The sequence below is a fragment of the Lathamus discolor genome, chromosome 5, assembly GCF_037157495.1.
Source record: "Lathamus discolor isolate bLatDis1 chromosome 5, bLatDis1.hap1, whole genome shotgun sequence".
In the NCBI taxonomy this organism is placed as follows: Eukaryota; Metazoa; Chordata; class Aves; order Psittaciformes; family Psittacidae; genus Lathamus; species Lathamus discolor.
Genome location: NC_088888.1, coordinates 124,388,645 through 124,412,138, shown reverse-complemented (window position 1 = coordinate 124,412,138; position 23,494 = coordinate 124,388,645). Strand labels below are relative to the sequence as shown.

Genomic DNA, 23,494 nt, shown 5'->3' with positions numbered 1-23,494 from the left:
AAAGTACTGTGGTTTTTTAACCTTTTAGGGCTTTTTTTTTTACACTACTTTTTAGCAAGTGGCATAACTCTTCCTACTGTTACCCACAACCTGCAGTTGAAACAGGAGTCACAGTGCTACCCCTGCCCTACATCATCCAAAGGATCTACAACTATTTAACAAAACCAACCGGGAGCTGCAGCCAAGGCAAACATACCTGTGATAGTTTGAACTGGAGCAGAGGTTCAGTCTGCTCTCAAAACAGAAACTGTAACAATCATGCCCAACACATGCATCCACTGCTGTCCTCCTCAGAACCGTTATGCTGCAAGCATTTCCATGTAAAAGCAGGTTCAGCAAGGTTTTACCACCAGCTGAGTCTAAAGGGCTCTTCAAGACAAACTCATTTCTCCATCGTTTTTACAATATGAGGTGTGAAAGTACAAGAGACTGCATAGGAGGAAGAACACGGATAGGGACTAGGAAGAAAGCTTTCCCCTGGGGCAAGAAGGAGGTATATTCTTCTCATGGAATTTCAGGCACCAAGGCATTAGTAATAGTACAAACTATTTCATACGGGCATGTACTTCAGCGATGTGCTTATGAACACAGAAGCAGTGACAGTCATTTTAAACAATCTGTAACTGCAACATACCCTGACACAAACCAGAAATATGAAACTTACCCTTATTACTATATAAACACTAACTACATAAACATCATTCACATTTGTCCCAGCTGAAAGCTAGTGAGGAAGTACAAGGTGGCTCATGAATAAAGGGGGCACAGTTGCTTCAACTGACCCACTCACACTGCTGCCAGTACTGCAAACCACCTGAGGACTGCCCCATACTGCACAAGCCACGACCAGCTCCCAGAACTATTCCATTTGCCAGGTGCTTCAAAACACCCAAACCAAACAAATTACAATTGAAACCAAAGTCCTCCCTCACTCCCTGTCCTGACTCAGGTGATTGCTCAGGGGTGCGTATTAGCAGTTCCTTTCACTGCAAGCATTCACTGCAGCACGGAAATTGCTTATCATTTAGTACAACTGCTTTGTGTATTTATCCATTGGGAAGGGAACAGGGAAGTTGTAATGTTTCTGCAGAACTTACTTCTCCAGTACAGGTGGAATTACTAATTCAGGACGCATCAGTGCAAGGTTCTGCAGGGCTTGGGCAGCCTCCAGGCTTCCAGTTTTACTAAACATAGCCAGGAGAACAGGTTGAATAATGCACTCTACAAAGTCTGTAACATCCTGGTCAGTAAGTTTGTGACTCTCAGGCACAGGAGTTAACCACGTCATCTTCTTGTAGCGCTCACGATGCAGCCTTCTCACAACACCACTGGGTAACCTCTGAAGTAGCTTCATCAGTTTGTTCTGTTGAATACACAAGAAATGCTGTTCAGTTACTTGGCAGTAGCAGAGTCTGAGCTGCTAAATGTACAACAGAAATAGTAAAGCCAATATCTTGAAATTACATGACTGAGTAAAAGGAAACTCTGAAAAGCCCTAAAACACAATGTTTGCAGCTTGTCATTAAACTTCCATTCCCAAAATATCAGGAATTACGCTGCCAGCACCATGCCTTATGATTTAAAAGATCATGAAAAATACATACAAATGCTATAGCCAAGAATTAAAATAACTTACCAATAGTTCTGGGACATCTCTGAGAGCATTCTCTGCATATTCACATGTAAACAAGTAAGCTATTCTAGAACAAGCCAGCTCCTTTGGCACTGCTTTGGCCAGCCTTGCTATTTTAATCTGTACTTTCCACCAGCTGAGGGAGATTCTTACTAGCAGAATACTCTGCTAGCTGCACCATCAGAGAGCTATACTTCATCAAACTGGATATGCACTGAAACTCTTTTTTCCTTTGTTTAGATTTTGCTAACTTAGAGATAGCGGGTCAGTAATACAGAAGCTATGTCACACAAGTAACACCGATCCTGTGTATCACCCTCCTTTAATGTGCTGGCTTCTTTTTCCCTGCTATCTATAAATTAGATGTCTAGCTTAGGCTTCTGAACTGCATTTGGGTTAGACATCTGAAGAATACCTGCATTAGCTGTGGTTCTGATATCAAGCAAAAGTATGATTTGAATGACAGTACAATCACATCTTGGAAATGAAAAGTCTCAATATATATCCAACCAACAGACAATCTGGCTGCTGGAGCACATAATGCATCTATCAACATGTTTGAAGCGACAGGTTTGACTGTCAAAATTACAGCCAAAGTTATTGTCTTGACATGCAAAGAACTCACCAGCCAGCGCCCGTTATTTGAAGGATGGTAGAAAGAGGCAATGCTATTGAACAAGCCAGACAGGTGCTTTTGCACTAGTTTACTTGGTCCACCCTGTAACAAATAAATCACAGTATTTTATTACATGGAACAAGTTAAATGAACAGTTAACACAGTAGTACAAGGTACAAGTGAGCACTCTCACCACAGTCATACTGCAAAGCATCAAATCACAGCAGCAAATCCCCTCCCTTCCCCACCCTCAGCTCAGCACTAAGGAGCAATTTCTCCCCATCACATCAGATGAGATTCACCCCTAAAAGAGTGATTCAAGCCTTCAGCTGCCAGTAGCACTGGCAGCTGTGGATACACACTTGGAATGCAGATAACATTCATTTCCAGAAGGGCACAGCCATTTCCATCAGCTAAACACAATAAACACTCATGCTAAACACATACTTGCTTAAAGCTCTGCATTAGGTTTTGTTTCTCTTCATGAAAAGGCTACTAACCATCATGGCTGTGATCCACATGACCGCATGCCCTACATCATAAGCATTGGTCAGGAATCTTGGAACAACAACTTGGTTGCTTCCCACTGGAAGATTTAAACTCCTCAGAATTCTGGTAAAAATCTGAAAAGACAATTACATTGGCATAAATTACTTGATGGATTTACTACTTTATGAATGATCTACTTTATGAATTTATGCCACAGAACTGGCATAAATTAAGTTTTCTAATCAAAAGGTGTTTGGCAGTTTGGGGGTTTAAACAGCATAAATGCTATAAATCTTAGAAAAAGCTGAAAAACTCAAAAGGTCACACAGACTATTTATCAAAATAATACCACTAAGAGCCATTTCCACAGTAACTACGTATTAGTTATACAATCAGATAGCACTTGCACAGTAAGATGTGCTGTTGCTTCAGTTTGGTTTTGACACAGATGATAACAGCAGCAACTTCCAGTGCTGCCTGGTACAAAAGGATGCTCAAATCTTCCCATCTTAAACTTAGGTCTTCAAATGAATGTACTTCATTTGAAAGAGTGGCCCACTGCAACGTAAGATCCACACAGGGAATATGAATGATTCTTAGCACAGGAACACTGGAGACTTAAAGCAAACATGATTAATTCCATAAAATGAGAAATACTACCTTTGGTACATATGGATCCCAGTCTATGTATCCAATGTTGTCAGTTGCCAAGCGAGCAAACAGATTTACTAGATGCTGAAAACAACCATAAAAGAAATTTATTAGAATCATGATAAAAGATGCACAAAGCCCTCAATATACTTTGCAGGTACAAGAGAAAAGCCACCCATGGCACCACAGTGCTTGTAAAGGGCGACTTCACTCTATCAGGAGCTACCAATGCCATCTTCCACAATGCATCAGAATTCCTGTCTTCAGGAGTCCAGCTCACCACACATCTGAGCCCTTACAAAACAGGTAATTGTGATCTCAGTTCTGGCAGAGGCAGCCTGCCAGAACATATACCCCTACCTCTTCAATATATATATATATACATACAAAAGATATATATATGTATCTTTTTTAATGTAAAGACGTATTAATAGTACTTCTACAAGGTACACTCATTCTCTCCCTTTCCCCATGCTCTGTGAATTAACATGAAAGGCAGAATGCATTCACTACCATTTAAATTCTCAACCATTTATTGCTAGAGCAACTCTGAAGAACAGTAGATGAACAACAGACAAACTTGAGCTATACGCTGTCAGAGTTTAGCCTTTGCTAAGAAACATCTTTCCCCCTTTTGAGCCTTCCAGGGTAACTCTGAGCTGGAGCAGCTTAGCAAGAACCTATGATTGCCAATTCATGTCATGGCACTTCCTCATTACTAGGAGCACTCTCATATGAGCTCAGTGTGGACACTGGCCTAAAACAGCATCTATATACAGACAGTGAAGAAAATTCAGCTAACACTGTTTGCTTCTGCAGGATCCATCCTACTTAAAGCATGCCTTCCGTGTGCTGATGGCTGTCACATCTGTAAGCTTCGGCTTAAGCACATCTGTGGCTTGTAAAGGTCACAGTCATTAGATGTCAGAGGGGACAGCAGTATGTGACTGTGAAGAATTAGATACTCCACTGCCAGAGGACAGCCTCATGAGTCCAGAAGGGAACTGAAAAATGTCCTCAGGAAAGAGTTATCAGGACTGAACAAAAAGGAGATAAGGTCTGACTCTCATATCCTGATTGTGAGGAAGCACATAATCCACCAACACTCCTTTTATGAGCTTGTCCAAATAGGGAAATACCCCTTAGGTCTCCAAGAGCCTTGATGCTTCTATCAGTATCTTGAAGCCATGGCAAAGCCAAAAGGAACTGCCTTAAACAATCCTGCCTTGGTCGGAGACAGATTTTCACAGAAGAACAGTTCACCTCTCAGTCTGAAGGACATGATAGCTTTGGAAAACCCACAAATTCAGTTCAGGACAGTCACATCTGACACAGCCTGAAGACAAGTGTTCCATTTAAATTATCTACCTTTAAAATTATCTACCTTAAATTATCTACCTTTTTGATACAGGAAATACTCACTGAAAAAAATCCCTTACCATGCACAAAGGCAACTGATTCTATAGCTCCTCTTCAAACAGCAAGTCCAGCTCTGCCAAAGCAAGCTGAGGAAAAGCTTGCAGCATAGAGAGGCTTAAATTGGATTGCACAGTCAGAACCCATATGTCTCGTTTTCTGCATCCAAGCCTGATGCAGTGAACATGCCTGCCCTTAAGATGCAGAGCAGACAGCAAAGGAAACAAGAAGTGAAAGCTTTGGGGGAAAAAATAAAGTTGTTGTGAGCAAACTGTCAGAACATGGTGGAAGAGGGAAAAAATACCAGAGACAGCTTATGAAAGAGTGTTGATGATTATTTGTTAGACCATTTGACAGAGACAAACCAAATCATGGTATTAAAGAGCAGGCTGTCATCTTCCTGTCAGAAAGAGTAGATGGAATTGTGGGGTTTTGGAGAGCCAGCAGAAAGATGCAATGTCTACAGACAATCTCAAATAGAGCTTTGGCAATCATCCTGTTTCAATCTGGACACTTGTCAACTGTTGAAGCAAAGACTGCCTGTCTTCCTTTGCGATGGAACAAAACTCAAACCAGGAAGACCTACACACAAACCTTCTCATAAAGACACTGGAGTTTTGGATATCAGGTGTCTCCAAAGACACTGAGAAGTGTACACTGGCAGGAGGTCAGTAAGAGGAGCAGATGGTCCACGAGCTTATGTTCGTGTTGAGTATGAGAAAAAATGTGGTTATATGCCAAGTTTCACTGCAGTAAAGCCAAGGCACAAGTCAGCTGCAACAGTAGCACCTAAGCTAAGAATGAGACCTGATTTTCTTTTCCAAGTTTGTATCAATAAGACACACAGTAAAAGACAGACAAGTACACGGTAAATTATTTTACTTGAAAGAAATAGCCCAGTGGTATTTTTGGGCATGAGGAATACAGGTTCGTTACTGTATCTAAAACAAAGATGACAATAGCTCACTGCAGTCAAGGCAAAGCATTGCTACTCAAAATCAGGGATCATGAAAGATCCATTAAGATATAAAAGATGGGACTTTACAGAATTCTAACTTAACAGAAATCACAATAGCATCTTGCATCATCATAACCATTAACAGGCACTCTGGAAAATGCCCACATTTCCAAGGCTGAAAAGAAAAGCTGCCCGAGCTCACCATTAAACACTGTTGACCAAGCACAAGCGCACTCTCATTTGGTCAGCCAGTAATTGCTTGCTAACAGCCATGAAGTTACTGTCTCTGCTTGTTTGTGTTAGTTACAGCAGAAGGATAACAACAATCCATTATATCACTGTTGGACTTCAATGCCTTGTAAACAAGTGGCAGGAACATGTAAATGAATTTCTTCTAGCGCAGGTAAAAAGTTAATACTTACCCCTTCCCATTGGGGAAGGTTCTGAACTGACACCCAGAGGCCTATAAATTCATCGAACCAGAGCCTACAAGAGAACAGAATCAAAGAAAGTTACTTTGATTACAGTTAAATGTTGTGAAAGCAGCTCCCTCACTGGGTTTATCCCTCACTTTGCCAGGTGACTGCAAGAAATCACCTGCCCCTCAACTCATTCAACATGAGCAGGGATCAGCACTGACAGGCTTATATCACTTTGTTTCCCCTCTACCCACAAATCTGATCCTGAGTTTCAGTGCTTACTTCTTCCACCTCCCCTGCTCTCATTCTTGTTTGAACCCTTCCTTTCACATAAGTGTTTCACCAGCAGTTTCCTTATCTACATCAGTTTCACCACTTCATTACATTTTGCCATCTCAACAAAGGTAAAACAGATGAAAATAAATCACACTTCATTTCCCTCTACCTTAAAATCTAAAATTTGTCTTTACTGACCAATGGTTACAAGTGTCAAGAGCTTCTATTCGGAATTCACCTGAAGCCAACGATGCAAACCCTCCATACCAGTCCCTCAAATTACAGGTATAAACTATATTCACCCCCTTTCTTGAAGTTTTCAGTAACCCCATGCCACAAATGTACTTTTAACTTCACAGCCTAAGTAATCTCTACATGCACTAAACATCACTGGCTTGCTCTTTGAAGTTCCAATAGTTCTACCTTAAATATGACCCAGATACTGTCCTGCCCTCTTAAAGTTTCTCCTTTAATTCTGAAACTCATTTCCTGTAGCCCAGACTGGTTTGGGTTGAAGCACCTTAAGGCTCATCCAGTTCCAACCCCTACCATGGGCAGGGACAACTTCCACTAGAGCAGCTTGCTCCAAGCCCCTGTGTCCAGCCTGGCCTTGAATACTGCCAGGGATGGGGAAGCCACAGCTGCTTCCTTATATCTAACCTAAATCTCCCCTCTGGCAAGTTAAAGCCATTCCCCCTTGTCCTGTCACTACATGCCCTTGTAAAAAGCCCCTCTCAAGGTTTCCTGTAGGCCCCATTTAGGTACTGCTAGACTGCTTTAAGGTCTCCCCCGAGTCTTCTCTTCTCCAGTCTTCTCTTCTGTCTCACATTTCTTAATCTTGACAGTGAACTGAAGACCTCCACCTCCAGTTCCATATTTGTAGTAAGAGCTGTACTTTATCCTACATGAAGGACTCATTGGAACCTGGCCCAAATTAAATAAAAGGTAGGACTTAAAGCTCTGTTACGGTTAATGATTTTTACTTGCAAGACTATTCCTTCAGGATTAAAAGTGCACTTAATTCAATTTAGCTTGCTTTGTTGTGTACTCTGTGCTTTACCCTAGAGAAGGGAGAACTCCTTTGAGAACAGACACTACACAATCCCCCCAGGTTACTTTCACAAAAGAATGCTGACAGCATCTGTCTTGAATTCCTTCCAACAATGCTCTTAAAAGCCACCATTCATTTTGCTGGTTGACTTCAAGCCACCCTGTAAAAGATCATCAGTTGCATTTGCAACAGAACACTACACCAACAGATACTCGATTGCACTTACTTGAAACCCTTCTCGTGAAGGGCAGGAGGAAGGGTTGTGGGTAGGAATAGCTCAAAGTAGGTTATAGCCTTTTGCATGGTAACGTCAAAAGGACACATTAAAGGCCTCCACTCATCCAGCATCTCCGCAGTGGCATCTTCTGGAAAATACCTGAAAGCAAGGAAACCACTTGGCTTGGCTTGAAAGTTTGGGTCGTCTTAAAGCATATTTAAAACTCATATACTAATCTGTCATAATAAATCTTAGCTCCCAGGAAGAGCATGTGTCCAGGGGCAATAGACAGGCAGTCCTCCACCCCACTCAGCCTTCACAGACCACAGAGTTAAGAGCAAGGACACCATGTGCATCATTCAAGACCACAAATGTAAGAAGGATCTGGCCTTGTTGAACCAGATAAGATTCTGTAGAACGCAAAACCATTTCAATGTGAAGGCTGGTCAGAAAAAAAAATCAAACAACTATTTACATTTGATGCAATATGGAAAAAAGATTACTTAAGGCATGAGGAGTATTTATAGGAACATTAGAAGAATGCTGGTTATTTAATTTTTAAAAAAAACCCCTAAATATCCAAGCACTGCACTATTTAAAATGCACACCAGATGCAACTGTTTATATAACATAACTATTGCAGTTGATAAGGGCCAACTGGAAGCACCATCATCAGTGTCCCAACCTTAAGTCAGAATTCTCAAGAGACAAATATCACATTTCCTTTTTAAACACTCTGCTTCAGTGCCTTTCACATTCGTACCAGCTACCAGAAAAATCAAAGCTGGAAATAAGGGGTTTTATTTAGCTACAAAACCACACATATCTGGCAGAAGTGTTAAGGTTGTTTTATCCTTATGCTTCTCATACTAGCAGTGTGTGTTTAGAACAGCATCTCCTATTGGGCTGTTCAACAGAGTAGCATCAGTGTGTGGAGCAACTACTCCCATGAAAGCAGATGATAACTACGAAAGGTTGTACAGCCAGTACTAAGAGAATAAGTCTCTTCATCTCTGCTGTACCCTAAGCTGTGATCAAAGTCAGTTAGTGCAGAGAGCACTGGCTCAGGCACACACACTCCCAGTGAACACAACAGCACGGAAGGGCAAAGGCAGTGGTGGCCTTATCTAGTGATATATGGCTTAACTATTAACAGATTTTCCACCAAGGGTGTTCACAAGCAAAACCAAACCACCTTACACTTTGTTTAGATAACATAGAACATTCATTTTAAGCAACCTAAAACCTGGGGTATCGATCATCCATAATGCAGTAAACCTGAAAAGTCTCCACCCTTCACCAAAACCTCCTTAAATGAACTGGGACATTAGCCAGGGAATGACTTCAGTTTTTAAACCAAAAGGTTTTAAAACCAAAGGTTTTAAGGTTTTAAAGGTTTTAAAACCAAAGGTTTAAAAGGTTTTTTGGTTTTAACCAAAAAACCCACTCTACTTTTCTGCCCCCTCTTGATGTAATATTAAGGATGCAGGCTTTAACCCCCCCCCATACAACACACACTTACGGTCTGCAGCTCTTCACCAGTGTTTTCAGAACGCTTTCTACAGAACTGAAACAAGAAAGATAACATCAGGGATGGTGTGTTACCTAATTTCAGTGACAGCAGAAAAACAACCACTTGCTGATTTCTCCCTCAAGAGATTAAGATAATGCTGATGCAATTAGATGTCCTCTGTGAACATGCAGTAGCTAACTGCCTTCTACACAGACCTAATCACAATTGACTCAAATTGCTCTGTTAAACTCCCAGTCCTACTTTTCATACACTGCTTTTGCATTTAATGCAGTTAAGTGATAAGTGAAGAATTATTATCGTTTATTATAAGTAATATCCTGCATTTCATCCATGAACAACCAACAGAGCAAGGTAACTCCTCAGGGAAGTTGAAAATACAAACAGGAAAATTGGGTTTATGGACTTAATAAGTATTTGCAAGATAAATAAAGGGAACAGACTTCAGAAAGCTGTCGTTGTTATTATACCCCACACACGTATCAATCTGGTTTTGGGGTTTGTCCAGTGGTTCTAAGAAAGATAAGTGAACTATCTGTAAAGCATTGGTTATTTCATTAGTTTCCCTCTAACTGCTGGTTTTAGAAGGGTTTTCATCCATTGCAAGGAAACTTGTCTGAGAAATCATTTGAACACAAACTGCCACAGGATGCCATCAACCACTCAAAACAGATTAAACCTCACAACACACTCAAAGAATAAAAGGGAGGGGAGGAGAGAGATCCATCAGTGGAACCATAAAAGTGGCAAACTCTCACATTCTTCTCATTTTCTCTTTATTACAAGACAAGCTCCAGACTTGATTGCACTTTTACCAAAAACCATTCCCTGAATGAACAAGAAAGGTGCTGGCAGAACTTGCTACATCTTCTAGGTACACTTTCTGTACTTTTAACGGAAAAATTGCATCCTTCAGCTCATCATCAAAAACTACCACACAGAACTGCTACTGTGATCAGAAAAAGATGATGCAGATGGATCACCTTTAGAATTCTACCAAAGATCAGCTTAGGTCAATTCATTCTGAGGCACAGCAGTACTGGGCATGCACACACTCACCCTCTCTAGTCCTATACAAAACAAACTGATCCCATACAAGCCAGGAGAACTATAAAATGGATAAACCACCATTTCCCCCCAATACCTTGACACTCAATGCAAGCCAGCACAAGCCCACCCAGCCCTCACACCACCGCTTCAGCTCAAGCAGTGCGCCAGGAGATGAAAAGTTCTTTATGTTCTATGCAACAGTGACCAAGGAAATCCATGGCCTCTCCCAGAATGAAAAGTCTGAGCTGATTGGCAGCTTCTAAAATATGAAGGGGAATGGCCAGCCATTCATTAGAGAGAAATGAGATCAGACTCTGCAAGAAGCTCATCAAGATTCTGGGTTAAAGTGAATACTGTTCTTGAAAGTTAGGAAACAGATAACGGGTGTTCCAAGAGGAGATAAACAGAGCATGAACCAGCACATTCCTTAAGAGCATTAAAGATTAACATGAAAAATGCTTGTGTGGCCAAACAAAGAAGCCATCCCTGCTCTATCACACACCACTGGAGGAAACTGTGACTAAGGAGAACGTGAAGGACAGAGCAGTTTTAAGAAACACCAATGCCAGGATCAACAAATGTTTCTAATTCACAAGTTTTCAGTCAGATCCCAGCATGTGTTTGTGGAAGAGAGCAAAGGAGAAAGTCTGGAAGGGATATTCCATCCCTGGCAGTGTTCAAGGCCAGGCTGGATGGGGCATGGAGCAACCTGCTCTAGTGGAAGGTGTCCCTGCTCGTGGCAGGGGTTGGAACTGGATGAGCTTTAAGATCCTTTCCAACCCAAACTATTCCATCATTCTATGTCCTTGCCTGTCTTCTGATCACAAATTTAGAATGGAAGCTAGAAGGAAACAAACAGCAGTAATTTTGTACTTCAGGAAACTTCCATCCAAGACACACCTGAACTACAGAGCAAGTACAGGAGACATCTTGTACAACTCCCATTTGATGACTACTAGTTAGAAAGGGACAGGACAATACAGCTGCAAAGAGGCCGCTGGTTACTGGTTTCATTATCACTTTGAACTCACTCAAACCTTTTAGTAGTGGCTCCTGCTCCACTCTTCATTAGACTTTCTGCGTACCTGTTACTGCTGAAGTGCCCACAAAGATCTACAGTTATCACACACAGACTTGTGTCTGAAATCCAACACTAAACCAGCCAGGAAAGAAGAGAGCACAACAGCAAACAATGATATACATAAACCACACGAGATTGCATCAGCCTCCTGTGGTTTGTACTCCTGCTCTGGTATTTAATGCTGACCACTTGGATAAGGTATTAAAACCTTTGTAATAGGGAGATAATGAAGCCACATACATGGGAAAGCATCTCCTACTATTAGTAACTGAAGAGGAAAATGTCTCATGCCATTGACTTTGTTTTTAGGTCCTACTTATTACCTGAAGTATTATTAGATCATTATTACCATCTTGCCACATGGATATATTAAAAAGCATCAACAATACTATTAACCCCTATCACCAGTCATCATTTTGGCACTACACGTTCATTTTCTTCTTTTAGGAAGGACACGACCATATTAATTTGTAAATCTGGGTTGTTTTCCCTGCATTTTTCAAGGAGAATCAAGTTTCAGATAAGACAACACATAAACTGACACTGTTGACTATTCCATGAGCGAAAAGCAGTAAAACCACTGTTTCCAGGACACATTCTAGCCCTGTGGTGGACACTCCATTACAAGAGCTTAAATTAAGACAATGGAAGAGCAACCAGCGGTACTCTCACTAATGATTTCAGTGACTTTCTAACTGCAGTTTGTGAGCCAAATATCAGCATCTGATTGGATTAGTACAGCTAAATACTTCTTCCTAAAAGCCCCCAAACAAAGCAAACCAACAGCAATTCCACTCCACTTCTACCAGTGTTCTGTATTTATATATCCACCAAATCTCCTGATTCGTTTTTTGCTGCAAAAATTCACAGTCAGCTCTGCCAATAGACAAACTCTGCTTCACACTCCACAGCTACAAGGCTGTTGCCGGGTGGATTTTCCAGACCCTATTACCTCACTGCTAAAGCACTTTCCATGATTTCATCGTTTTTAATAGTAAGGTACACTGCCTCTATGACATGCACTCCTACAGCAAAGCTCATTCTGGCCACATTCAGACCCAGTGATTATTCAAATGTCAATTTTCCCTTCCATTTGACCCTTGGAATAGATATGCTGGTTAAATTAGTTAGATGTAGCCACTGTATCAGCCACTTGACACACGCTGTATCTTGGTCCCCATTAGAAAGGTTGACATACAGTGCGACATTCTCATAAACAGTGGTGTCATGTTAACATCGGTTTTCCAATACAATTATTTATGCAGGAAATGACACTTGTGTGGCAAGTGTTATGATTGAACAGAACATGCATAAGATGACACATCGGCCAGAGCTGAACAGAACAAAAAGTCTTTCTTACCACCTATGTAATACATTAAGCACAAATGTTTTAGGTGAAGACAAGCCTGGTCGATATGAACTGAATGTAAAAAAAAAAACAAAACACAAAAATAAGACAGAATTAAAACAGTTGTTAATTTAACAGCTCTAAATCAAATCAATCAGCTTGTAAAAGTCTCACTTGATTTGCACCAGAAAGATATCCCTGAGAATTGATGTTAAAAAGGATAAGCACCGTATGAGAAGAAATCGCACTGCATATTTAGGTGGAGTGTGTGCTATCTATGCAGTTAATAGAAGCTGCATATTGCAGATGGACCACCACAACCAATACCTTCCTCCCAGATTAACCTCCTTTCCCCTCTTGGAAAAGCCCCCTTCCCACTACACCGGCGTCACACACTGGACCACAGCCCCACAGAGCAAAGTAAGCAGCTTCCCAAGGTGCTGACACATGCCTAGAAGGAACCAACTAAAAAAGGTTCTGCTCTTCTGGATTTTCACTTACAAGTAGTACCTACAGTGAGCAAAACAGTGCAATTGAGCAGAATTACTCTTCCAACTATGTAGCTATCAGAGAAAATCAGCATTAAATGCTCTAGAACAAGTTACAAGGCTACAACATGTATTTTGTTTGTGTCACTGATCAGCAATAAGACCTTCCACTCAGCAGAAGGGATCAGCGGTGGTACTTCAACATCCCTCGGCAGAAAGGGATGATTTTTAAAGCAAGTATCTTCACCTTCCTTTCTTTACATGAAGTTTCAATTCAAACAAGCATCGTGAGTTCTCCATGTAATATCTTTTATAACCTGGAATTTATAGAGCAGGACCTTCTCTAATTGGAATTATTAGGGGAGTCTGGCAAATGGGGAGGGATCAGCAGCACAAAGAAAGAACAGAAACAAGTTTTCATTTTAAAATCAGTCAAACATTTGTAGCATTAACTGGGAAAAAATGATTTGTCCATATCATCACTTTGAAAATCTGTGTATGTATTTTCTGTAAAAAGTACTTCACTTTCCTTTCTCTGTGCACAGACTTACACCTAGATTCCAGGTACTACCAATGATTACAGCACATCTATTCTAAGAACGGTACCATTCATCTTTTTCCAAAACTCCTATTGTGTTATAAACTGGAACAGCAGAATTTAACTTGACTGTTTGTGCTGGCTTTGGCTGGGATAGAGTTAATTTTCTCCATAATAGCTGGCATTCTGTGGATTCCTGCTGAAAGCAGTGCGGATAACCCAGGGATGCTTTTGTTATCACTGAGCAGTGCTTACACAGAGCTAAGGCCTTTTCTGCTCACCCCACAGGAGCTGGCGGTGCACAAGGAGCTGAGACAGGACACAGCCAGGACAGCTGATCCCAGCTGACCCAAGGGATGTTCCAGACCATAGGATGTCATGCTCAGAATATAAAGATGGGGAAAGAAGGAAGTGGGGGCACAGTCAGAGTGATGACATTTGTCTTCCCAAGTCATCATGATGCTTTCCCTGGGAATGGTTCAACACCTGCCTGACCATGGGAAGTGGTGAATGATGGATTCCTTGTTTTGCTTTGCTTGCATGTGTGGCTTTTGCTTTCCCTCTTCAACTGTCTTTATCTCAACCCATGAGCTTTCTCACTTTTACCCTTCTCATTCTTTCCCCATCTCCTCAGGGGGCAGTGAGGGAGCAGCTGTGTGGGGCTCAGCTGCAACTGCGGTTAAACCACAATAACATTAAAAAGAAATCAACATCAAATCCGTTAAACTGTGAGATATCATCCTAAAATATATTGATGAAGACCCCATATTTAGAAATTAACTCAATCACATTAATGAAGAGAGAAACATCAAACAGTTCACTGGCAGAAGGATAGACATGATTTAGTTCAGTCTTGCACAATATGACTGAAATATACTTTGTGAAAATAGAATCAAAATATTTGCTGTGCATCAAATTCCAACTATTAAAAGCAAATTACAAAGTACTTGAAAGCATTACAGGTACTTATAGCTTATCAAATGTTTTAAAATGCAAACTTACTTAGGAAACCAATTCAGTCCAAGGTTTTCTGTTTTGGAGTATAATATCCTTTCTAGCATTTCATAAAGTGGTCTCCATGGCAATTCCAAATCATCCCTGGAAAGCAGCTCTTTTTTCCTAATAGAAAACAAAAAAAACAAGCACTTTAGGTTTAAACATTCACATGGACACACTGGCATCAGAATGTCCCAGGTCACTGCTCTGAACCATGCTTAGCTTCAGTGCTTGGCACAAGCTTCAGCAAGGTCAGGCCAGAAAGCAGCTGGCCACTTGCAGTATTTCTGCAACCACAGAAGTTGTCAAGACCTTCAGGATAACTCTAAGTGAAACAAAAATTATCATGTTGTGAGACACGTCTTTATGTTCTCCCTACTTGAGATTCAACCTGAACACTTGGCTTTCTAACAGGGGGGGAAAAACTGACATTCTTTCAATTCCACTCCTAAAGCTTTGAAGAGGGAAAGGTGTCTGCATAATGAGAACTCCTTTTAAACAACATCACCTGTACAGGGGATGACCACGTGAAGTAACATGTAAGAGAACATACTATTACATTAAGGCCAGGCTGGATGGGGCTTGGAGCAAGCTGCTCTAGTGGAAGGTGTCCCTGCCTGTGGCAGGGGTTGGAACTGGATGAGCTTTAAGGTCCCTTCCAACCTAAACCATTCTAGGATTCCACGATTACAATATATTGAGCAACTCAAGTAATCAACTACTTGCCAGTCAGAAGAAATCTGTACTCACTTGAGCAGGTTTATCAAGAGGCGTGCAAATCCCTGCATCATGCTGATCTCCAGCCTTGGGATTGTTACCAACTCATACAACAGTTTGATGAAAAGCACATGATCTTCTCTGCTAAACTTTCTCCCATATAATCGTATATACCTGCAACCAAAACACACAATGAGTCAGCAATATATTCAAACATTTCCATTATATCCCAGACCCGAGCCAGACTCGGTGTGACACGGTGTTTAATGAAACAAAACTGAAACCTGGTTCACAAGCCCAACAAATAAGAGGCTGAAAGCTCATGCAAAGGGAGATGAACAACCGAAACTAACCACAGGAAGAAAAGCAATGACCAAATAAAGCTCACAGTCTTCTAAGATTCAACTCATACCATAACTTCATGCTCACACCAGATACCATAACAAAACAAAAACAAAGATCACAGTCTTAGACCTCAGCTCAAAGTCTACCAGCCATTAAATTTGGTATTTCCATATCCCCATGTATTTCTCTTAATAAAAAAACAACCACACAACAGCTCCCACAAACAGCCTTATTTTACCCAATCCTTGTTGGCAGGGGCACTTTCAGAATGAGATGGGACACAATCCAGAAGCTAATAATAATAATAATCAAGTAAAGTCCAAATCTGAGCACTCCCAGTAAGGGTGAAAAACCGATTTAGACACTGAGCTTTGCTGGTGGTGTCTCCCACTGCTGTCGCTGATAGTTACTATCTTAAGAGGGTGTAGATCCATTTGGACTAACTCTGGAAGAAGCACTTGCTTATTTCAGCTTGAAAAAAGAAATACATTTGAAGTCTTAAAATACATTCTGCACCAAAAAACCTATCAAAGGTTCTAGTGCAGCATTTCACGTGCCACACACTATAAATCACCACTCACCAAGGAAGCACACACTCCTTTTTACTACTGTTCCATTATTTTTATTACTGTTTTTATTACTCTTAGCAACTCATAAGAAACCTTACTAATAGTCTGTCCTCCAAGTAGCAGTTGGACAAAGCATGTAAGATACAAACCCCTACAAAACAACTTTTAGAGAAGCCTGTTCACTGTTTTGATTTAGTAGAGCTTGGACTGATTTGCAGCCAAACACACACTCATGGTGCATCAAGGCTCACTCTGGTATCATGAAAAATGCCAAATCTCGTGCTGTTGATGCAGTACATAGGGCAGCACACAGCTCTGAAGGACCCCTCGAAAATCATAGAGTCCCAAACTGGTTTGTGATGGAAGGGACCTTAAAGCTCACCTGGTTCTAATCCCTTGCCACGGGCAGGGACCCCTTCCACTGGAGCAGCTTGCTCCAAGCCCCTGTGTCCAACCTGGCCTTGAGCACTGCCAGGGATGGGGCAGCCACAGCTTCTCTGGGCACCCTGTGCCAGCGCCTCAGCACCCTCACAGGGAAGAGCTTCTGCCTAAGAGCTCAGCTCAGTCTCCCCTCGGGCAGGTTCAAGCCATTCCCCTTGGCCTGTCCCTACAGGCCCTTGTCCCAAGCCCCTCTCCAGGTTCCCTGCAGCCCCTTCAGGCACTGGAGCTGCTCTCAGGTCTCCCCTTCAGGAGCCTTCTCCTCTCCAGGCTGCCCCAGCCCAGCTCTCTCAGCCTGGCTCCAGAGCAGAGCTGCTCCAGCCCTCGCAGCAGCTCCGTGGCTTCCTCTGGACTCACTCCAACAGCTCCATATCCCTCTTGTGCTGCTGCCCCAGAGCTGGGCACAGGACTCGTGGGGTGGTCACTGCCAGTGGGAGAACTGACTACTTGAGAACTAAAAATCAGATCACTTAATACAATACACAATGGAGCACACTTCACACAGTGACACAAGATACATGGGATTTAAGTACTGCTTGAGTACTTTATCCTACTTCCCAGTTCCTCAATTTAAAGCCAAATTATCTCTGAACTCCCAGGATCACCCACAGCTAGATCTGACCAAAAGGAGGTGGTTTGCTTAAATACACATACACCAGCACCTCTTGTTCTTTGCTTGCAAAATTTTTCCCAGCCTTTTTCCTGCAGCTCCCTTTGAAGACACCATGGAAGAGCAGCAAGGCTCTGGCAAACCAGAAACCACCACTTTGCACAGAAAAAATGAAACCACCCCTACAGCACCTCTTTCCAATTCCCTTTCCGCATTGATTTCAAGTGGGGATTTCTCCGTTTGATGGGCAGTATTTTCACTAATGCTCTTTCAACATATTTTACTTACTTGAAATACAGAAGGAAGGAAACTAAATACAGGAACTGAAATGATCTGGATTACCTACCTACAGAATTACACCAACAGCTGAACACCTACACTTTTCACATACATAAAATGGACATGCAAAAAGAATCTTTGGAGCGGGGGGAAAGGGGTGGCATTTGATTTTGTGAGGGATACATCTTTTAACTGCAGTATTTTGCCTCCTAAAAGCATGCACTGCTCATAGGCTATATGTGAGGAACCCAGTGTAAAAGTGTGAAAGCTTTTTCAAGCTAAATCAGGACAACACAAGAATTTCATAAGCAGACATGAGAGCTATTCCCAGACTCCCAAAGGAAAAGCACATGCTTTGAAAACACAGGCAAATCAGAGGCATTCTGTACACCCATAAGAAATGACCAGCCATACAGATCTATTGCTCCCACAGAGTCATTTCGCTCAGTCTTCTCTTACTGTTCAATAAAAGATGGTGTTTGATGCAGTGACAAACCTGAAAGGAGTTTGCCTACCAGAGTGTTTGCACTTTTCATGCCGGCACGCTTCTGGGAGGAAAAACACCAGTTACACAGCAACACCAAGGGCTCCTTTCACCATGGAACAGAGGATTCTGAACCGTTAATAACTTTAATAACTTCAACCTTTAATAACTTCCATTTCATTATCCTTCAGTCATACGCACTTGCCTGGACTTCTCCACTCTCATAATACTAGGGATAAAGCAACAAAGAATATTGGTTTCCTTTCTTCATATATGATTAAGAAGAAGAAACTGCAGAAGCCTGAAAAATACAATTTAACAACAAAGAAACACTGTGAAGAGATCCAATTAATCTGCCACTGTTGCTATATATAACCAAAGTGTTTGGCTGGTTACCTTTCCTGCTATTTGCTACCAGGAGTTCTATGCTACAAAATGCTCTTTAATTAAGAAACAGAAGGAGGCAAGTACACAGAAATGTGTTGAACACAAAGACGTCACCATGCCCAAGAAGCCAAATTGCTCCCATATTTACAGCTTCTTTATGGAGGCAGAGTTCAAACCACTGAATTATTTGTCTTAATCCAACTGTGCATTAAGGCACTGACAGAAAATAATTACTTCTAGAAAGGGGATAATCACCTTTTCCTCAAGATTAAATGAGCAAAATCGAACAGATCTGCAGTATCTTCAGAATATCCCATCACTGAGGATGAGATATTGCCATTACTAAATAGAATATAGGCAGAACTTCATGAACCCTGGAGGATGCCTCAGGACTAATCACACAGATGTATGTTCATCTTATAAACATGACTCTTCAGGATAAAAAACAAAATAAAATTGGGTTATTGGGGGGGGGGAATAAATCTAGAACTAAATTGCTGTAAAACCAAAAATAAGACTTCCTTCTTATTCTTCAAGGCACATCTTGTCCCTGCTTGTGGCAGGTGGATTGGAACTGAAGAAGCTTTGAAGTCCCTTCCAACCTTCTACCTTCAGATGATTCTTGTAATCTTAATTCATTTCCCTTTTCATTCCTCCCTTAAGAAAACCATCAGATGTGTGATGAGCTCTCAACCTCCACCACACAGGTGCAAAAAGGGTAAATCAATTGTCCTGCATCATGCTGGTCACACCGGGTTCTGGTTTGGAGTTCAGCTATGCAAAGAGGAAAAAAATCCCTATAAAACCCACCCCCACAACCCAAAAACCCTGATTAAGAAGTGAAAATTCCATTTGTATCTTTGCTGTACAGAGTACAGGCTCTCTGGAGATTACAGTGAACAACCAAAAAGACAACTCCCTGTTCTAAAAGTATTGGGTATCCAATCTCTCACTCCACAGTTACAATAGACCTATTTTTGGGAAGTGGACTATCCTATCAAGCAGACATCCTAAACTGCCCTAGCAAGTTGGCTGCCCTGCCGCAGTTAAAAACTGCCTTTGCATAACAAAGCTGAGGAGAGCACTCTCCTAAACTCCCAGCCATCTAGTTTCATTTTCCAGCACCCAGGACAGGATTAGGATGGGTTTATGATTCTAAAACTCTTTTTTCTGGGTAATGACATGACAAACAATGAATCATGCTCAACAAGACTATTTAAATCATATGTGCACAGTACACACACACTGCTTATGTATCCAAAAGGAAAATTTATATTTTTCTGTTAAAAATGAGACAGAAATGGATGTAAAACAGGATTTATAGTGCTTACAATACTTCAGCCAAGTCCCACCGAGACGTTTTCATCCTCACTCTAATTTGTGTCCTGTCATTCTAATGCTAAACACTTGAGCTATATTTTTTCCACCCCTTCCAGCAAGGCAGTTAAATGTCATTTTGTAATAAGCCTTTAGCCAGCGAGCACAGAAACCACCACTGTCAGGAACAGAAACTGCAAACTGTGGCCCTCAGCTCCAGCGACTCTACCCTTGTTACTGAAGTAGAAAGCACAGGAAGACGTGTGTGTTCTCTCCAGGCTGCAGTCAACTGCATGTAAAGCAGCTATTAAATGTTCTTATTATACTAATAATCTCATTTATAAGCTATGTTCTAAAAAATAATAAAATAAAAATTGAATATATACACAAGGTTTCTATGTAAAACCTGAAAGAGGAAAAAACCTGAAGCAGCAGCTACTTTTGACCTAGAGACCATAAAAAGAGTATGATGCAAATCCACCTGAGCAAATAGGTTTGATGCAACCTGCTTTCTCCACACACACTGTAGCAAGCTACACAACACGGATCCAGTCTTCTGCTTTCACAACCGGATTAGGGCTTTATAAGGTACAGATTTTACTAGCCAGAGTTGGGGAATCCTGGAGGAATGATGACAGGTTTAAATGTCAGCCTTTGAGGCAAGCAGTTGTACTTGCATAAGAAGCCCCACTAAGCCAGAAGTTACTGAAGTAACTGCACTATTCCTGTCTTCACAGGAGAGAGTTCTCTCTCCCCACACTCCTCACATGCATCCTAACCAAGGAACCAGTTCCCATGGCTGAAACTTATGCATAAAATAATCATGCAAATCAGATTACAGACATTTTATCTGATCAACTCCAATTTAGCTTTTCCCACCTCCTACTCAGTTCGTGACATCAGCCAGCTAAAAGAGCTGCTCTTAAGATAACTGTGTGCAAGTCATGTTTTCAGCTGTGGGGAGTATCAGAAATGCAAGATCTTGGGTTCAGCTGTCACCATGAAATAGTAACTGGTACTCATATTTCTAAATGAAAAAAAGATTAGAGTTTCACTTTCATTCTTCACGCTCCACAGGGCTTGTGCAGGTTGTGTGAGTACCTGAGGAGATGTAACTGTACTAGTATACCAGCTACACACGGTCTTTTCTGTTACTCCTTTATATGTATGCACAGGTTGGACAGGGCTTGGAGCAAGCTGCTCTAGTGGAAGGTGTCCTTGATTGTGGCAGGGGTTGGAACTGAATGAGCTTTAAGGCCCCTTCAACACAAACCGCTCTGGGATTCTGTATTATAATGTTCATGTTAACATTTGTATCTGTGCGAGAAATACACATCACCCACGGTTCTGAACTGTCAATTATTTCACAGAACATTGTGAGAATACTGGCTTTTATAACTCAGATACTTGCAACGAAGCTAAGGAGCCACCACACAGCTACGAAGATGCTGGGCATTTTGTTTTCAAACAAATAAGCAATTTACTATGGCTGGCCAGGCAGGGAGAGAAAGCTTTAACTTGATTTGGAGATAAATTACCACCTACTAACAGACAGCAAAACTTGGAGCTTGCTGTCATTATCCCGCAGTTTGACCAGGGTATGCCACTGGAACACCATATGCTTGCAAGTGTTTCATCCTGGCCTGAACTTTTATTAACGTATTTCATCCCACAGAAGCACTTTGTCAAGTTAAACTAAGAAGCAAAACATCTCTCATGGTAAATACACCAGCTTATTTTTAAACCAAGCCCACTGTTTCCTTCCCTGCCAACATCCAAACATACTCAGAAGTCTTTCTGGATACAATATGCCACACAGGAATCTCGGGACTTGCAGGCAACAGACAAGCTGCAAACGCACACAGTGAATTCAAACTTCAAAGAGTAGGTGGAAAACCACAAATTAGAGTCTCCTGACCTGTCTGTGATTCATAAAGTGGCAGAGCAGCAGTTCTCAATAGGCTAAATTCACTGCCCTGAAGCCTAAAGTGGTAACAGTAATTGCAGTTTACAGAATGAGTAACTGGGTGAGAGTCTAGCACAGTCCTGCACCTTTTCAAAGGACTCATGTGCCACGTTTAGCTTGTTCAGTTAATGCCAATCTTTGTCACAGTAAGAACTGCTACAGTTCATTTCAACTCCATTAGTACGTGAAGCCCCATCACAGGTACAAAGGCTACAGGTACCACTGAAACCAGTGCGAGCTGGCAGATGGCTGGGGGGTGGGAAGGGAAACAGTACTGAACTGCTTCCAAGCGGGTTCAAACTGTCACACAACGCAAACATATGAGTCATTTTGTAACCATCAATGTAATTCTATCTAAGAATGCCTCTTGGCAAACATAAAGACACTTAGATTGTAATACACACGGATCAAACAGATTTGAATGCCAAATAAATATTAAATTCCCTATTAATATTTAAAAAAATACTTATGTAGGGAAGAAAATTGTAAGTGGAGACCTCACATTTGTCCAAAACACGTTTCATCACCTCTAGTACATAGGAAACGGTTTATACGAGCACACAGCACTCAGCTAAAAAAAAACCCTGATAAACATCCACAGAAACATGGTTTAGTGATGGAAGTCATTGTCACATGTGCCATTTTCAGCAGCGGAGTGCCCAAAAGGGTTAAGACAGCTTTGAAAAACTCACTAAGAAAAACCTACGTTTCACTCAGTGCTATCTATGTAACCACCGTGGCTTTATCTACACGAAAAGCCCCTTGCCAGCACACACAGCAGAGCCAACATCAGCACACACCACACCGTGCCACGGCGCAGGCAAGATATCAAGGACAGCACGGTGTTTACACAGCACTAAGCCTGAATTTAATCCGGCTAGCACCCAACTAACAACCAGCCCGTCTTGGGAAAGACTTCTTGACGCTCCCGCAGCAAAAGTTACACGGGGACAGCAGCTCACACAACTTAAACAGGCAAGAGGGGAGACTTAAGCAGGCGAGAGGCGGCTTGAAAGAAGACAAGCGCAACAACCGACCGCACAAGACCGACTGGGGAAGCTCCAGAGGCGAGAAGGGCGCAGTGACAGCGCAGCCACCTTTGCCCCCGTTCCCTATGTAAGCCGCGGGCGGGCTCCTCCCTGCTGACCACGGGGCCCAGCGGAACTGCCCGGGCTCGGGGCGCGCACGGGGCAGCGGGCGCCCGGCCGGAGCTCAGCGGCGGAGGGCGGAACCGTTAGGAGGGGAGCCTGCCTTCCGCGGCGCCCTCCCGGCCCCGTCCCAACAGACACCGCCACAGCCCCGGGGCAAAGAGGGGACCGCATCGCGGGCACTCACGTCGAGAGCTTCCTGGTCCAGAAGAGCCCCCCGGGCCACAGCTCCTGGAGCTGCACGGCCCGGGCCAGGTTGTCCTTGATGTGGGCCAGGAAGCGGGCGGCCTCGGCCTCCAGGCGCTCGCCGTAGGGCAGCAGCTTGTTGTAGACGATCTCCTTCTGCGGCGGCGGCGGCGCCATGGCCGCTGCCCGCTCCGCTCCGCGCCCGCCGCCCCAGAGCCGCGCCGTGACGACACACCGGGAACGGCGCCGCGCGCAGATCACTTCCGGCGGAAGGAGCGGACGGTTTGTGT

At 42.4% G+C, this 23,494-nt stretch overlaps 1 protein-coding gene across 2 annotated transcripts in view; it reads right to left on the bottom strand.

Annotated features, from left to right (window-relative positions):
* The window catches only part of PSME4 (proteasome activator subunit 4), a 60,493-nt gene extending 37,027 nt beyond the window's left edge, over positions 1-23,466 (bottom strand). The window contains exons 1-11 of one of the 2 annotated variants that reach the window (XM_065682517.1): positions 23,206-23,466; positions 15,509-15,649; positions 14,765-14,881; positions 12,749-12,808; positions 9,249-9,293; positions 7,736-7,885; positions 6,186-6,249; positions 3,399-3,473; positions 2,750-2,872; positions 2,259-2,351; positions 1,098-1,363 (exon numbers count right to left, since the gene is read on the bottom strand). In XM_065682517.1, the coding sequence (XP_065538589.1) occupies positions 1,098-1,363; positions 2,259-2,351; positions 2,750-2,872; positions 3,399-3,473; positions 6,186-6,249; positions 7,736-7,885; positions 9,249-9,293; positions 12,749-12,808; positions 14,765-14,881; positions 15,509-15,649; positions 23,206-23,381 (1,310 nt within the window). In that variant the 5' untranslated portion in view covers positions 23,382-23,466. The remainder of the gene's footprint in view (positions 1-1,097; positions 1,364-2,258; positions 2,352-2,749; positions 2,873-3,398; positions 3,474-6,185; positions 6,250-7,735; positions 7,886-9,248; positions 9,294-12,748; positions 12,809-14,764; positions 14,882-15,508; positions 15,650-23,205) is intronic. The other variant, XM_065682518.1, reaches the window with a different exon arrangement.
* Positions 23,467-23,494: the final 28 nt, after the last annotated feature.